Raw genomic sequence first — 18273 nt, 5'->3', positions numbered from 1 at the left:
TAACTATAGAATAACCAAATTGTATCATCTGAGTTGATCTACACATTGAATACCTATTGCTCTATTTTAGCCTAGCCAACTTGAAGATTGTATCCAAGAAATGATTCAGTCCTAGCCAGATCTGTACTATTAATTCCCAATTAAAATCTTTTTCCCCCACTCTACCACTTTTCAGCTCTTCCTGAAGTACTTCAGTTAGCAAAGTCTGCCCGGCTGCTTTCTCCACAAGTTGGTAGAAGCCCAAATCATTTCTAGAATGCTAACTTCCAGTTTATAGTTGGAAGCAAATGCATCTGATTTCCCCAAACCACACGACTTCATAATATATTAGTGTGGTCACTGTCAAACATAAAATTTAAACACACATGTGTGTGTACTATACACTTAGAAAATTCAACCCAAAGTTTAAATGGTAAGAATACACTTTGTACAATCAGAATTAGGGACTTTAAGATAACCTAGAACATGTTAGAACATCTTCATGACTAGTGAAAAGTGAAAGCTGAGGGAACCTCAAAGGTAAAGAATTCACCAGCAACCATGATGAACACAATGTATTGAGTTATTACTATATGTTAAGCTCTTAACACGCCTTACATTATTTAATTATTATCATGGCCCTGTGGATTGATGGACTCTTGTCCACATCCAATTTATCATGAAGTTTGGCCAAATTTTACTTTGTAACTAGTTCTTCTATTTTCTCATTCTTGTCCCTCTCCCCTCTGGCTCCTACCTTTCTCACCTTTGAGCTCAACTTTTACAGTGGACATTCCAAAGGATCATTGGAAATCTTGCATGAACAGGTAGAAGAACTGAGCTAGAGATAGCAGCACTGAGGAAAAGCTAGTCAGAAGGCATAAACCTTCTTAAAGGAAAACTTTCTTTCTCTATAAACAATGGAAGAGAAGACAGTAATGGTCTAGCAGCCACTGCAGTTGACAGGCCTGAGAGTAGGAAGAGCCATCCCTTAGAAGAGGCAGCCAAGATTGAGCATCCTCAAGAGGGAGCCCAAATTTAGCTAAAGCACAGAGGGGGAGGGGAATGCACAGGTAAGTTTGGGGATGTCTGCTTGTTGGTTGTACATAAATGGAGTTCCAGAGGACACAGGGAGAGGGAATGGTTAGAGGGAAAAGTAGAAGCTGGGTCAAGAGATGTCTCAGAGCCTTTGGGATGAGAACCCAGGAGAGGCTGGACTTACATTCGGGCAGAGACCAAGTATGGCAGGTTGCAGAGGGGGCAGAATTTGTTCTTCTTAGGAATTAGTTCCTCAGAACTCTTGGAGTGGGGTGAGGGAGGGTAAATGCCTCCGTTTGGACTGAGATGCCTTCAAGATAGTCCAAGGCCAGGTGAACATTCCGGTACCTGGAGTTTGTACATTCTGAGGACTCTCTCTGTACATTGATGATCACTGGAATTCCTGGTGAATGGGCACATTTTGGCCCAGAGGTTCTCAATCTCAAGCCCTTTACCTGGAAAGCTTTCAAAAAAGGCTGATCCTTGGAATCCTTCCCTAGGGGTTCTGGAGTACATCCTTAACTGGGTACCATTGTGATGGCCTCATTATTTAAAAAATAAATCCAGCCTCTGCTTGGCAGGATGACACCTTGGAAGGAATCCTAACCCCAGCCAAAGGAGCATTTTCTCTCAGCTTTCTGTGAGCATCCCAGGTTGGGCTGGTTTACTCCTATTGTATACTGAAGGCATAGCTCCATTCTTGCACATCCTCACTGTTTTATAATTGGCATTCTTTCTTTCCTGGAGACTATGAGCTCCTTGAAGACAGGGACTGTGTCCCTTTCATCTTTGTATCCCTAGAGCCTGAGTTGGGCAAACAATAAATGTTTGCCAGATGAATGATGACCTCCATCCCTCTCTAATTCCTGGGGATCTCACTTCTCTATTATGAACTTGTTCTTAATAAATACAGCATAAACAAATACACACAAAGAGGTAATATTATTATCCACATTTTACGAATGGGAAAATTGAAGACTGAGAGATTATGTAACTTGTCCAAAGGCATATAGCTAGTAAATAAACTGGAATTTAACCCAGGCAGTTTGCTCTTGACCGACATGCTGTAAGAGCTCCTGGTTGGAATGGGTCTCCTCCTCCCTCCAGCCCTCAGGTTATCCCTCCAGGCCTCAGGTTATCCGGGATGGGGTTGCTTAAGCCTCTCAGTTCTTCATCCTGGCCCAGTCTGAGGGAAGGCTTTGACAAGTCTGTATGCCAGAAAATACGGAGTCTGTGAGGGCCAAGAAAACGCTAAATAGTCCCTTCCCCTCCACCCGTGGAATTTTAGAGCTTGACAGATGGTTTGCTGCTTCAGCAGGGAATTCTGTCTGCTCCTGAACAAGCAGCTCCCTGTGGGAGGGTCCTCTTAGTCTCTGCCTGAGGGTTGAGCCCAGCCCCACCTCTAAGCACAGACGCTGCCTTGCCTTTCATTCCGGGCTTTACACAGGCATCTCCTGGGATGTCGATTTTGCAGAAACATTGGTTGCTTGCTCTGGTTCACTTTCTGCTTTTCTCTTTCTCTCATGTGGAAAATGTGGTTGAGAATCCCTTGACTCCACATAAGGAGCTGGAATGTCCTTCTCATTCTCCAAAGTCAAGCCTTCACTTTAACAGTCATGGCTTGCTCTGTGACAGCCATTGAGCTTTACCTCCATTACATTACTTAATCTCACAACAACCCTGAGAATGAGGAACTACCATGATGCCCTTTTAATGGATGTGGGAACTGAGCCCAGAGAGTTTGAGTAACTTGCCCAAGCAGGTACAGCAAGCACATGGTAAAGTCAGGCTTTGATCTCATGATTCCAGAATCTGAAATTGTATGTATTGTGATTTTGCCATTCTTATTAATATGAATTTCCAGATCATCAAACCCTGTCGGTGTCATAACCTCACTCTTACATTGAAGGAGTTGTCAGGACACCTACCATGTTGTAAAGATGAGGATGCTAAAGCTGACCTTCATTTTGCAATTAGGCGGCACACAAGTTTCTCTTAAAATCCTCTTCCTGAGTGGGCAAAGGCTTTGGAGGAGCAGGTGGATGGGGGTAGACCACTGCCCTATATCCTGATTACACCACCATCCTGGTGACCTCTTGCCAGTGAGGGCAAGGCCTGGCATGAAAAGGCCTCAAATATTTAGAAGATTCCGTTTTAATTAGTCTGGAGTGAGGCCCAAGCTGCAGCTTCTGAAAGCTCCCCAGGAAATTCTGAAGTGCAGCCTGGAGAAATAGCAGCTCAGCTCAAGCAGAAAAGGCAAACCCAAAGAAAGGATGGGGGAGGGGAGGAGATTGTATTTGCCTTAAAACATAGAGTTGAGCTGGTCTGTCGTCTAACCTCTGCAAATCTTCAGAGGGACTGGGTGGAACCCAAGCTAGGGATAGCCCCAGAGAACCAGGGGATCCTCAAAGAGGTGGAATCCTAAAATACAGAGAGGATAGATGCGTAGCAACAGATTAATACCCAGTCCTACACCCAGCCTTATCAATAAGCCTGTTTCGCATTGTGGTGGGGGTGAGAGAAGAGAGGCAGTAGAGGGGTCTCGTGGTCCCCCTCGAGGCCTACAGTGTACACATCTGCTTGTCTCTCCTTCCCCCATACTACCTCAGCTCACTAATCCTCCTGATCCCCTTCTCCCAAGCTAGTGTTTGGAGACCCTGTGAGCCCCAAATGTCTCTCTTAGATGTACCATCTGAGCTCATCACGTGAGAATCTTTTCCCAATCCCTATTAGTCAAGCTTGTAGGCTCTGAAAATGCCAGGTGTTTTTGTCTCTCCTCCCTGTCCCCCTTATTCTCTGACCCTGTTGTGGGATTTTATTAAGAACATAAACCACTGTAGAACTGAGTGTTCAGAGATCTATGCAAGACATTTCTCTTAGACCTAAGTTTTAGAGAAAGCTTAGTTTTCTCCTTTGAAAATGATTTTTCTTATTGAAAAGAAGAATTTTTTATTTTTCATGCATCTCTGATTGCTTGGTCTCCAGGAAGTTGAGAAAGAGAGAGTGAGAGTGGGAGATGTGTGTATATATATACAGAATATTATATATTTACTATATAATGCATAGTCTTTTCAAACTATTTTATTGAGCTCTAATTTACATACCATAAAATTCACTTGTTTGTGGTATATAATCTTGAATGGTGCCTCCAATTTTTTGTGAAATATGGGTAGGACATAGCATATGTAAGTAAACAATGTGGAGACCTAAGTACTAAAGATCTTTAGTGACCTAGATCTAGAAGTATTAGTTGTTTCCCTATTTGGATCTCTTCATTTATTCAACAAATATTTATCAGTTGTCTACTAAGTACTAGGTTTTGGGAATATGACAGTGAGCAGGTCAGACAAAATATCTATCATACCAGAACTCACCTTCTAGTGGGGGAAGAAAATAAACAAACTGATATTAACATAATGTCAAGTGTGGTAAGTGCTGTGAAGAAAAAAAAGTCAAGGAAGGGAATAAGGAGTCACAAAGGGGGCTGAGGATTTGGAAAATGTCATCAGGGAAGGTCCTTCCAAGGAAGAGACATTGGGGGTGAGGGAGCAAATGATCGAGTGCATCTGTTGGAAGGAACCCCACAGGCAGGAAAGACAGTGCAGCAGTCCCAAGACAGGGTTTAGTGCCAGGTGCAGTGGGAAGACAGGGAAGGCCTTGGAAAGGTGGAGCTCTGTGAACCAACTTGAGTTTGTAAAGCATCATGCAGGGTGTGTGGAGAATAGACTGTAAGTGGGGATTGGGAGCAAGTGGAGTGGAAGGAAGCAGAAGGACTAGTTAGGAGGCACTTGCAGGAGACTAGTCTAGAGCTTCCCAGGAAGAAGTCTGGATTTGGCAGATATGTTGAACGTAGAGCTAATGAAACTTGCATATATATTGGGTGCGGAGAGAGGAATGGAGAGGGATGGTAAGAATAGTGATGGGCTTCATCTCTTAAAGCTGGAGGGGGTGTAATGTGTTCTGTCCCTGACTGTCTCTGCCTTCTCACCTTAGTGAGCAGATGGACACACAGTTGCCTCTGGACAAAGCTCCTTAGTCATTTGAGAAGTGGGTGTTGGTGCTGTGTACAGGGATCCCAAGCAACCCCCCACCCCCACCCCGGTGGTTCTCTGAGAAGGTGAACTGCATGATAAGCACTCTGTCCTGAGGGCTTTGCACTGCATCTCACCAAATCCCCTCAGCACCATCAAAAGTTAAGTATTGTTGGTGTCCCCTATTTTAAGGGTGAGGAAATTGAGGCTCAGGAAAGTGAAGTGGATTTCCCAAGGCCATACAGCTGGTATGTGGCAGTACTTAGACATGTACCAGGCTGTCTAACTCTTATACATACTGTCCCATGGTCAGGGGCTGAGATCCCAGGTACGCATTGCCATTTGGATTTGCCAGTGAAGTTTATCACAACAAACTTTCCAGCCAGGAATCCCTGGGCTATTTTCCTCCATTTCCTCTGCTGTCACTGGAGTGCTGCTATTTATCACCTCCCCCAGAAGATTTTTGGGTAACAGATGTGGCTTGCAATTGGATAAGAATGCCACTTCATCACATCCTTTCAGTCTGTTTGGAATCCTCACCCTGGAGAGGGAGGGACAGCTGAAGAAACAGTGCATACCCTTTTATGCTGATATTAGCGGAAGTGACTGCGTGAGATGGTTCATAAAAAACCTTTTCCACTTACGGAAACATTTTAGAACATGACCATCACCATGCTCATCTGAGCAACAAATTCGGTGATTAGAATCAAGGCAGGTGTGCTGGTTTGAATGTATTATGTCCCCCAGAAAAAGCCATGTTCTTTGATGCAATCTTGTGGGGCAGACGTTTTAGTGCTGATTAGATTGTTAATTCTTGGAGTGTTTCTGTGGAGATGCACCCCACCCAACTGTGGGTGACGACTTTGATTGAATAATTTCCATGGAGGTGTTGGCCTGCCCATTCAGGATGGGTCTGAATTAAATTACTGGAGCACTATATAAGCTCAGACAGAAGGAGCAAGCTTGCTACAGCCAAGAGGGACACTTCGAAGAACGCACTGGAACTGAGAGAGGAGCTTCAGCTTACAGAGACAGTTTGAAGATGGCTGTTGAAAGCAGACTCTTGCTCCGGAGAAGCTAAGAGAGAACAAATACCCCAAGTGCAACTAAGAGTGACATTTTTGAGGAACTGCAGCTTAGAGAGGAACGTCTTGGGAGACAGCCATTTTGAAATCAGAACTTTGGAGCAGACGCCAGCCATGTGCCTTCCCAGCTAACAGACGTTTTCCAGACACCATTGACCATCCTCCAGTGAGGGTACCTGACTGCTGATGTGTTGTTACCTTGGACACTTTATGGCCTTAAGACTGTAACTGTGTAACCAAATAAACCCCCTTTTATAAAAGCCAATCCGTTTCTGGTGTTTTGCATTCCGGCAGCATTAGCAAACTAGAACAGCAGGGGAGTGCTTGTTAAAATTCAGACTCCTGGGCTACTGCACAGATCTCCTGAATGAGAGGTGGTGCTTGGAGTCTGTATTGTAAACAAGTGTCCCAAGTGACTGATGCAGGTGAGAGGTACTACCCCCTATAAATAATTTATCTTGTATGTCAGGTATTGAGCTGATTCTATTTGGCTTCTCAAAATTTTGGCTTTTATTAAGAATTTGAGCTACCCAAGCAATAATTTTGTCTTACAAGAGATCGAAGAATCAGAAATCCACTCAAACAAATATAAATAAAAACAATAACTTTATTGGAGGGATATGGAGTTTTCTCCCAGGAACTGGCTGTCTTAGTTTGCCCAGATACTATGACAAATAGCCCACAATGAGTTGGCTTAAACAATGGGCATTTATTGGTTCACAGTATTGAAGCTAGGAGAAGTCCAAAATCTAAGCATCAGAAAGGCTTGCTTTCTCCAGAAAATCTGTAGCTTTCTGATACTGGTTGGTGGCAATCCTTGGGGATTCTTGGCTTTCTTGTCACATGGCGATGTCTTCTCCTTTCTCTTCTGGGTTCCTGCTGACTTCTAGTTTCCAGCTTTTTCCCTTGGCTTTCTCTCTCTCTGTCTGAATGTCTTCTGCTTATAAAGGCCTCCAGTGTTCCAGATGAAGGCCCACCCCCATTCAGTTGGGTCACACCTTAACTAAAATAACATCTTTAAGAGAGCCTATTTACAATGGGTTCATACCCATAGGAATGCAGGTTAAATTGGGGTACCTAATTCACTCTCCCATACCAGCTAAGCCTCATGAGAGACTGGAATTCAGGAGAGATCTCATGAGAGAGAGGAACTAGAACTCAAGACCTCTGCTCGCTCGCTCTCTCTCTGAGCTTTTTGGCACACATCTGTTTCATTCTTCTTTCCCTGCATGTAGTAGAAAGTGATCACTCTAGGCGAGATCAGAATGATTCTAATTCCAAATACTTAGGAGAATGAGTCTGATTGCCTGGGCTTTGGACAGGTATCTATCTCTATCCAATCAGCTGTGGACAGGTGGGTCCACTGCCCAATAGGAGATTCTTCTAATAACAGGGGTTGGAAGAAATGAAAAGCACACTATGGTTCATTTCCAGATTAAACTGCAGTCATTATTGATGAGTCACTCTTGTTTTTCTGGTCTTCTTCAAAACACAAGTTCTAAAACAGGGGTCAGCAAACTGCTGGTGCCTGGCCCACTGTCTGTTTCTGTAATTAAAGTTTTATTGGAACACAGCCATGCCCATATATTTGTGCCTTGTATATAGCTGCTTTCCTGATAAAATGGCAGAGTTGAGTAGTTAGACTGTCCTGCAGAGCCTAGAGTATTTATGACTAGGCACTTTGCAGAAAAAGTTTTCTGACCCCTGCTCTAGAATTTTATTCACTCCTGGTTTTAAATTATTACTAGCGTTTCACGTGTGTTGGTCATGTTATCCTCCAACCAGCATCAGAGGAATTTCCCAACCTTGGGTTCTTGTCCACCACTCCCAGGATGTTTGGGGCGCTATCAGGTTACTGACTGCTTCTTCCCTTGAACTCTTCAGCTGAGGACAGAGTGAGGCACAGAGAATTTTCACACATCCCTGTTGTTTGACTAAAATGAAACTCTCTACAAACAGAGCAGTGTTTCCTAAGGTAGGGGGCACATAAGCACTGATGGCTTGCAGGATGATTTTTGGTAGCAGTTGAGATTATTTCACATGGTGCATAGACATATTAAACAAAACTAAGTCACATCAGGACAAGTTTACTCACTTTTTATGTTTTCTTTTAGTCTTTCTATTTACTTGAATGAGAAAGTTGCATTTGATGACAATATGCCATTAATGTGTCTCTAACATTTGTTAATATCATTTTTTTTTCCTTTCATAGGCAGAAAATGCAGGGTCTGGCTCACAGCCTTCAGCATGCAGCAGTATCTAGCTAGAATTTACTAACACCGCTTTGCTTTTATTTATTTTTATGCTTATCTTCCATTTATGGCTAGTGATATTGGTTTGCCATTTATAGTGGTGATATAAAGTTTCCTTTTTAAATAAATTCAGTCAAAAACGTGACTAGATTTTAAAATTATGAAGCAAATAGCAGTTTAGACAGTAGGAAAAAATGTGCAAAAGGACATGCATGATTGGAGTTTGGAAAACCCTGTGATAAAGGAATTGACATATTTGCAAAGCAGTGTGGGAGACCTGAGGAGGGAGTGGCTGATTTAGTCTAAGTGGATCAGCGAGGGTAACCTGTAAGCTGAGTCTCTGTGAGAGTGTGGAAGCATGTGGAAGGACTTCATAGGCAGTGGGGAAAGAAGGTTCAAAGGGCAAGAAAGAATGGAACATGGTCATAGAATTGTGTGGCTCACAGGAGCCACTAAAGGACTTAAAGCATTCAAGTGGCATGGTCAGATTTGCAGTTTTAGAACGGTCATTAGTTCAAGCAGTTTAATCTCTCTGAGCCTCAGTTTGTTCATCTGTAAAATGGGGACAGTTGAAGCAGTGGGAGGATGTCCACCCCTGCTCCTGGTAAATGGTGAAATCTCAGCTGATCTGTTGAACATCCTCCATCCAAAGAGTCCTATCATAATGTGCATTCAAGGGGTCCAGGCTCCCTCCTCTCTGTTCTGCGTGGGCTTACAGGTACTCAGGGTTATCAATGATGGTGATGGTCAGTGGGAGCATCCACACTTGAGGACAGTGCAACACTGAGTGCCTGCTTCTGTACCCTGGGATCCTCTCAACTGAACACTCTTCCTCCTACTTCCAGCCCCTCCCCTCCTTCTCTTTCCAGCCAGCTCACCTCTCCGTACCCCCTCCCCTGCTCTTGCCTCAGCTCCAGCCTTCTCTGGAATTTGAAAGCATAAAAACTCTGTCTCCAGAGTTTTTATTTAACTGCATCTTTACATTTGAGGACATTGTCTTCCTTGAGTCATTATTTCTGCCTTGGTGAGGGCTGGGGAAGGAGAAAACGGTTCGTGAGTACCAGCCAGGAGCAGAGAGAGGTGGGAAGTCAACCGAGGAGGCACATTCTAACACTTTGAGCCCCAGCCAGCCACTTAGGCTCTTGGGGCCGAGAGAGGATTAAGTAAATGACCAGCAGAGGCAGCTGCTCAGCTTGGCAGCTATTATTATTTTTCCTGCGGGGCTGGGGAGAAAGAGGTTGAGATAGTCCTATTCCTTTGGAAGTGTGTGTCAGGGGCTTTCTTCCTAAATGGCTCTAAATCCCTGGGTCTGCATGGCTCACAGCCTCCTATGCTGTGATGAGAGAGAAGGCGAGAGCAGGATTGGCCTCTGTGTGGGCCAACAGGCTCAGCCCAGAAGCTTTGGTGCCTGGGTTCAGTTTGGCTTCTTCCATTAGCAATAGGAATTCATCAGAGGGCTGAGCTGCCCTCTGGCCTCTAACCTCCCTCTGTGTGCCCTCCCTCTGGCCCCAGGTTTTGGCTGCTTTCTCTGGTCCTCCAAAGGCAGGTATGAACATTTTATTTCTTCAACCAGCTAAACTCCTTGAGGATTCTTCTGGAACTCTAATTAAGTGGGGTGTTTTTGTGGGGGGTGGGGGACTTTGTAGACTATTCTATTTGAGTTTAGATCCTGACCCTGTTCCTGGATTTGTTATGTGACAGATTACTTACCCACCCTGAGCCTCAGTTTCCTGTAAAGTGGGCTTTGTAATAGTATATACCTTCTAGGGTCTTAATCAAAGTAAATGAGAAATAATGAGTGCAAAGCACTAATTTAATGCCTGGCATGGTGATCTGTGCTCAAAAACACAGTGGTGGTTGATAGTATTACCTGCAAAATATCTGACAACTGCATGCAGTATATGCTCACATCAATCTGATTGCTTCTTCCTCCAGGAAGCCTTCCCGGAAGCCCTAGACCAGGTTAAGTCTCCCTGTAAGGTAGTCCTGTCCTGAGCTTTCTAAGTGCCTTCCCCAGAATGGTATCTGCTGGTCATTGTTCCCTCTGGCATCATCACAGCCTGTGAAAATAATAGCATGTTCAGTTAACTTGCCCAGGTTGTGATTATAGCTGCCTGGAGGAAGCCCCAGGACAACAGGAGAGGGTGTTAAAACATCACATTCATCATTCCTGTAATTAATTATTCCTCCATGGTGTACGGGTCACGGAATGTACCTGCTTGTTTATTGCTGTATCCCCAGTGCTTAGCAGACTCTTAATGAATGTTTGTTGAATAATCAAATGAATAAAGGAACAAATACCACAAATTCCGTTTTATCAGGCATTCAGTCCCTCATTCAACGAATATTTATTTAGCGTCTTGTGTTACATCAGTGAAGCAAACAGGCAAAGATACCGTCATGCAGTCACGTTGGTTGGGCATGGAGTCATATCCCAGAGGGTCAATTCTTCAACTTGATACATTGTTTCAGAGGAAGCACAGGGCATCTGACAAACCTTGAACTGGATTTGAATGAATGTCAGCTGCCCGCGACTAACCTCCACCCTCATCCCCTACCATCTAACTGCTCTGCCTTGCTTGCTGTCTCTCCCAGGTCATGCTCTCAGAGCGAAAAGGCACAGATGAGCTCTATGCTGTGAAGATCCTGAAGAAGGATGTTGTTATCCAAGATGACGACGTGGAGTGCACGATGGTGGAGAAGCGGGTGCTGGCCTTGCCTGGGAAGCCCCCGTTCCTCACCCAGCTCCACTCCTGCTTCCAGACCATGGTAATGTGTTTGGTCTCCCTGGAATTCCACCTTCAGGGTTTCACCAGGCTTTGCCAAAAGCTGTCCCAGCAGCACCTGCGCCAAAGAGACACCTGAGCCCTCCGCATTCTAGAGACAGAAAGATGGTGGGCCCAGGGAAGTCTGCCAGGATTTCTGAGGTCACTATTGAGAAGTATTATCCCGAGCCAGATGCTTTCTCAACTTGGGACCCTTTCTTTGACACAAAGGAGGGACTTGGAGATAGGATCTCAGGTCCTTTGGACTCACAGTGAGAGGCAATAGCAGAACTTATAGATGGGAATGAGTGAAAAGGTCCACAGATTGTGTCTTTAGATGGTTATGGTCAGCCCTTCAGACCCTTTCAATTAAAGCATGGGTATATTTCTGCAGGTTACTTGAGGCCTTTTCATGAGACTTCTTGGAGGGGAGAAGGCTGTGCTTGAGAGCACAGCCCTCAGCCAGGGGGTTGGGGCACAGTGACCTCAGAGCCAGTCACTGCCAAAATGAGTAGGGGTTATTTGCACATTATCAGCTTTTTACTTTGTGATTTCAACTCTGTCTTGGAGGCCACAAGCCATCCCTTTAATGAACTCCTTCCCTTTTCCCTGTTCAACTAGACCTTGGCCTCCTTACCTAAGTACTTACCTAAGTACCCAAGTACAAAGAAGTACAATGTTAATTCTTGCCTTTGGAACTTCCAAGGGCCCATGGTCTGGTGACTTAAAGGTGTTTAAGCGATTTTTCAAGATTAATTTTGATTCTATCTAGTTCTCAGCCTATTTGCTGATTTTAGAACCTAACCCCTTTATGAGATGGAACTATTGTGTGTTGCATTGAACTTAAAGCTTCAGATTCCTCTCTTCTCCAACAGCACCAGGGCCTGTGTTTGCCAAGTTAGTTTGAGTAGTCCCAGCCTAGAAAGGCCCAGAAATGGCTTTTGGGTGGGTTTTCTTAGCGAAGACCACATACCAAGCATAGAACTGTCCTTCACAGCCGGGCCTTGGCTCCTTCCCAAATCTATGTAGTTCTCTGTGGTTGTGATGATACATTTTGGAGTTGAAGAGGCCCAGGTTGAGATCCTGGCTGTGTCATTGTATTAGTCAGAGTTCTCCAGAGAAACAAACCCAACAGGATATAGGTATGTATATATATCCTTCATATGTATATTATGAGATTTATTTTAAGAAATTGGCTCACATGATTGTGAGGGCTGGCAATTCAAATTCCATAGGGTAGGGAAATTCCCATTAGAGTGATGCTGAAGTCTTGAGTCTAAATTTCTTAGGGGAAGCCAGGAGGGTGGAAATTCTGATAAGAGTTGATGTGGAAGTCTTGAGCATGAAATCTGTGGGGGAGGCCAGCAGGCTGGGAACTAAGAGAAGAGGAGAAGGTGTAGTAGTCTTAAGGCAAAATTTCTTCTTTTCTCTGGTACCCTAAATTCTTTGGTCTTAAGGCTTCCAATTCATTGGATTATGTCATCTACATTATTGAGGGTAACCTCCTTTACTTAAAGTCAACTAATTGCTACTGCAACATCTAGGCCAGTGTTCGACCAAACTAGGCAGCATAACCTAGACTAGTTGACACCTAAAATAAGCCATTTCAGTCACTAACTAGCAGAATAACTTTGAGCAAATTACAAAACCTCTCTGGGCCTCAGTGTCCTCATCTGTGAAATGGATGAGATAATAGTAGCTACATCCCAGGATTGTTGTGGAGGGGAGATGAGATCTCACACAAGACACACACATGGTATTTGCTACCTGATAAATCTCAAGAGATGTTAGTTATCCACTTCCTAGACATTTATCCTTGCCTTGGTCCAAGTGCTAAAGTACAGAGCTGTGCCAGTTCCTGTCTTTGAGGCGCTTACGGTCTTAGAGCAGAGGAAGCAGACATGTGTCCAGTTATGAAACAATGAAGTAGGAGATGGGGTAGCAGAACCTACAGAGGCAAATGGGCAAATAGGCCCACAGATTGTGTCTGATAACCACCAAGGCATTGCATTTTGGGTGAACAGATGATTTTCTCCTGGGAGCAGGTCTTCAAATCCTACATGGTGTGCCTACCACGCCACAGACCATCAAGGGAGATTTGTGGCGGTGGGAGGGTGGGGGAACCTTTAAGACAAACATGCACAGTATTTCCTGCAAGGGCTTTGGCCCACCAGTCTCTTGTTGGAGTTTGATGGCAACAGGGAGCTACAAGAACTTCCTTTGCTCCATTGCGAGCAGAATTAATAGCTGGAACAGTGTTTGCCAAAGTATGTTGTGTGCACAGCTTTGCAAAATGGTCTGAGGTAGTGTGAAGGATGATTTTAGGTGATACATGGATTTTAAATAACATTTCTCTTTCAGTTTGCTTCAAGTTCTGATTACTTCAAGGAGAAAGTTTCCATTTGATGCTAGCATGCCCAGAACATCTTTCTAACACCTGCCTTTTTAATATAGAGCAAGTAACAGGCCTCAAGTTCTGAGCTTTAGACAAACAGCAGTTTGCAGGTCACTGTTCTGCTTTTATTTTATATATTTTTACAGATTTCTTCCATTTATTATCGTACTATGAAGTCTCCTTTTAATTTTTAAATTTTAATTGGACTATTTTAAAAAAGATACAGGAAATCACACAAAATAGATGTTTTAGGTAATGAATTACTGTGAGGTTAAACTCCTTATACCATCAGCCACCCTGGAAGCCTCTCCTTGTGCTGCATCCTAATCTCAACTCCCTTCCACCCCTACAAAGGTAGCTTGACTTCTGTTTGTCTTTATGGCTTTATCATCTGTAGACATGATCATTTAATCTTGCCCATTTAAAAAAATTTTGATGGGTCTTGTAAGTCTTTTAATCTGCTGATCTCTCTGTCCATATCTTCCATCTCTTTCTTCTATCTTTTACCTGGACTGTTTGACCTGTGGAATTTTCACAGCCTGGCTTTTACTGACTACACAGTCATGGGGCATCTCAACATGTTCCTCTGTCTTTTGTTTTCCCCACAAATTGGCAGCTGGATCTAGAGGCTTGATTGGACTTGACTCAGGTTCAATCCCTTTGGCAAGACAAAAGTGATGGTTTGTTCTTTCATCTGAAGGCACATAATGTCCAGTTGTCTTTCTTTTTGTGAGGTTGGCAGCAACTGACACAGTGCCCAGATCCATTAATTCATTAGGGATTGCAACTTGGTGACATTGTAATTTTATCCCCTTTTTCCCCATTGATTAGTTGGAATGCTTTTATCTTCATCTATTTGCTTCATCTATTGCTTGATTACACAGTGGTACAGTTCATATTAAGACAGGCAGGATAAATGTTTGATTCTTTCCCTTAATTTAACAGTTTTTGAGGTACTGAATTTGTCCCCATTGTGCTCTGAAGATGGCTAAAATTTACTTTTAAAACAAAATTTTTGAGTAAAAGAAGAGAGTCGATGTAAAGACAAATATTAAGTGAACAACAAGTTCACATCACATGGGGACCAGGCAAAGACAATAAAAGGGCAGAATCTCTAGTTTTACCTTCAGGAATTCAGACCTAAAGATATTCAAATGATTGTAGAGGCAGGACTAGGATTTAAGCCTCTAGAATCCCTCACTCCCTCTTCCATTGGTGGGCCCCAAATTGACTCCTCCACATCACCAGAGATGAAGGACAGCCTCAGCCTTGTAAATATGTGAAGAAGGAGATCCTGTTCTCAGGGAAGAGGATGGGCTAAACTGGAGCAGCAGTTTTCACTTCCAGTTGGGTGTGCTGAGATTGAGAGAATTTAGTCATTTGTGATTGATAATTCATTAAGGTACAGTATCTTCATTTGTAATTTACTGTTTTAAAATAGTGGAGTGGACTTAAGGTTATTCCTTTAATATAGGGCCACCCCATTTGCTCATATTTTGATGTTTTCTGGAGTTAGAGAGCAGGGACTGGGTTTACAACTGGGAATTGTGCAAAGCTCCAGGTGCCATCAAGGAGTTGTCACATGCAAGGGAAGAGAGATTAAGAACCACGGGAGCCCAGAATGCAAGAGTTCAGTGGATTTGCATCTTGTATGGGGGTTAAAGCTCCATGCTGGAGACCAACACACAGGTCTTCCAATCCAGCAAGGCCAGAGCTTTTCTGTTGGTTGAGGACTGGATGAAATAGTTATCCTGTCTCGTGGGGCTGTATTATTTGGAAAAAATATGTAACTTTGAGTTTTGGAGCCATGCTTGGCTTGGGGAGATGTACCTCCCTGTGAGCAAGAAGTCTTTGGGTACTAAATGAGGCTGGCTGAGGAAAGAGCAGGTACCCCTTCCATCTCACCTTCACTCTGCGGCGTATGCTCATGAGCAAAAAGCCTCCATTTAAATAATTTTTCTTTCACTTTTTTTTTTTTTTGGCTAAGCACATATATTTTAATTTTGCACAAATTAAATTTAGTTTCAAAGACTTATAATAATGCCTCCTATAGGCAAGGCAGGGTACCAAGGGCCAACTTATTTTAAGCTGCATGACAACCCCTGGGGATGGGAACTATCTTCATCTCCATTTCACAGAAGAAGGGACCAAAGCGCAGAAGCCAGGCTGAAGCCACACAGCTAGTCCATTTCAGGACCAGGATTTGAATGCAGGCAGCCTGGCTCCAGGGGGATTTGTGCTTAACTGCCACCTTGTTATGCCTCTGAGTGTGGAGCTGCCTGACTTCTGCTCCACCTGACCCCTTGGGACTCCATCAGGAAGACCAATCTCTACCCCAGACCCAGTAAGGCACACTGCATCTCCATCCTTCGGCTTTCTCATCTCTGGAGTGGAACTGACTTACCACTGGAGCACTAACCGTAGAGTTGGCCTTCAGTGGTTGAGTTGTTTCATTCTAGCCTCACAAAAATCCTGGGATGGAAGAGATTATCTGTCATCCCACTTTGTGGCTGAAAGGATTGACAATCAGGGATGCACATAGCTCACCTAGACACATGGCCAGGTCACAGGCCCATTGATTGCAGACTTTTGCTGCATTTTATTGAGTTGCCACTGAAATGGCCCTGACAATGATATTAATAAAAACAACAATGAAAAGCAGCAGCTCATATGAGTAAGTACTTCAGTATTTCAGGCACTATCCTAAGCACTCTGCATGTATTAACTCATTTTATCTTTTCCACACCTGTACCGGGTAGATACTCTTGCTATACCCAGTTTGCAATTAAGGTCACTGGCATACACAGAAGTTAAGTAACTTGTTCCATGTCACATAGACGAGGTGAAGCTGGGATTTGTTCTGTAAAGCTCGGGGGCTCCAAACTGAATCCTTTGCTATCCTGCCTCTGCCTTAACTCCAGATTCTGTTTCTAGTTTATAAAGTATTATCACTTACATGATCACATCTAATCTTCACAAGAACACTGTAAGTGTTACTGTTCACATTTCTGCACAAAGGAGTCTGACCCCAGAAAGATGAAGCAGCTTTGGTTATACCATCAATCAGGGCAGCCCCTGGATTTGTGTCAGGTTTCCTAATGCCCCTTTGGGTGTTCTTTCTACTATGGCAGAGTCAACCCACTTATCCTATAAGGATATTGCAAGGATTGGGAAAGATTTTATCAGTGGGAGTATTTTTTTTTTTTTTTTTCATTTAGGGATATATGCAATGCTCCCTAAATGAAAAAAATATATACATATATATCATGGCTAAGGTGAGGAGGAAAGAGACATCTCCTTCCAGAGAAGGCCCATGGAGATGGTCATCCATCTGGCTCACTTGGCTTCCAGCATGGTCTGCCCTCTGACGCCCAGATTAGTGCTTCAGAGGAGGAGGCAGCTAGGACTGGAGCAGACAGTATCCCTAAAGCCAGAATCCCTTAAAGTCAGATCATTTCTACCAGTATATGGAGGGAGCTAATGCTTATTAGTTCTTTCAACAAATATTTGTTGAAATAAACGTGCCAGGTCTTAGCAGCATCACTGTGAGGGGTACATTGGTGAACAGAAGAAATAATCCCTCTTCCTCCTTGGAACTTACATTCTAAGGATGACACAGATAATGAACAATACTAGCAACAAAAAATAAAGGGGATAGAGATGGATGGACTGGGGCAGAGAGATTTTGCTTTTTGATAGGAAGATCAAGGAAGGCCTTTTGATAAGGATGATATCTGAGCAGAGACCAGAGCAAGTGAGGGAGTGAGGCATGTGGATATCTGGTGCAAATTGTACCAGACAACCGGAAGAGTGAGTGGAGATGCCCGAGGCAGGCGCATGCTCAGCGCGTTTGAGGAGCAGTGAGGAGGATGGTGTAGCCAGAATGGATTGTCATTTTGTATTTCATGACCCAGAATCCTTTTATGAATCAGCTCCCTTTGAGAAAAGTGGCAAATCTAGGATAATATGCCACGAATTTGATGTTTTCCTTCTTAGAGACTTAGAATCTTGAGGATAAAAGATCCTTAATGGAAAAATTTTTTTAAATCCTCAAGATGGTCAAAATAGAGTGCAAGAGACACCCACAAATATACAAAACAATCCTGTAATTCTTAAAATGATGAAAATTTGATTTTAAAATCTTGTTTAGGCAAACAATTACATTAGAAGAATCCTTAGACAATCAGGTTAGAAAATTCTTTTAAATATATGCATGGCACAATGTTAACAGAAAATGTAAACTATTAAATTCCATTAAGATATTATTGTAAATGTGTTTAAATTAAATATGCATGTGGAAAAGAATCAGGAGACATAGACAAATCAAAACATTGATTTGATTTAGGGAGGGATCTGTGAATAATTGTCTTTTTGAATGTATATTGTTTCAATAATGTCAAGAATAAATTAGTTCTAAAAATTTTAATGTGCCAGATGATGGCAAAAATTAATGTCCAAATAGATGTGCAAGCCTTCAGAAGGGGTTGAATTTTGGGTGGGAGTTGCTCACGAGATGAACTGATTTTAGGCAAATTGACCTGGAATCACAGAGGATAAGCATATGAGCTCCTCAGTCATGTGCACCTGGGTCTGTGATCACTGGCTCTATGACCTTCAGGAGGCCACTTAACAGTGCTGAATATTGGTTTTATCATCTTTAAAGTGGGCATAATAAGTGAGGATTAAAAGAGATGCTGTATTTAAATAAGGTAATAAGCACTCAATAAA

The 18273-nt window shown here is 43.2% G+C and overlaps 1 protein-coding gene across 1 annotated transcript in view; it reads left to right on the top strand.

The window, feature by feature from the left end:
• PRKCB (protein kinase C beta) overlaps nucleotides 1-18273 on the top strand; it is a 364546-nt gene that overhangs the window by 293092 nt on the left and 53181 nt on the right. Inside the window, exon 10 of the mRNA XM_037813650.1 lies at nucleotides 10981-11154. Coding sequence (XP_037669578.1) covers nucleotides 10981-11154 — 174 coding nt within the window. The remainder of the gene's footprint in view (nucleotides 1-10980; nucleotides 11155-18273) is intronic.

The sequence above is a fragment of the Choloepus didactylus genome, chromosome 21 (genome assembly GCF_015220235.1).
Source record: "Choloepus didactylus isolate mChoDid1 chromosome 21, mChoDid1.pri, whole genome shotgun sequence".
Classification (NCBI taxonomy): Eukaryota; Metazoa; Chordata; class Mammalia; order Pilosa; family Megalonychidae; genus Choloepus; species Choloepus didactylus.
This window is presented reverse-complemented; position numbering and strand designations above follow the sequence as displayed.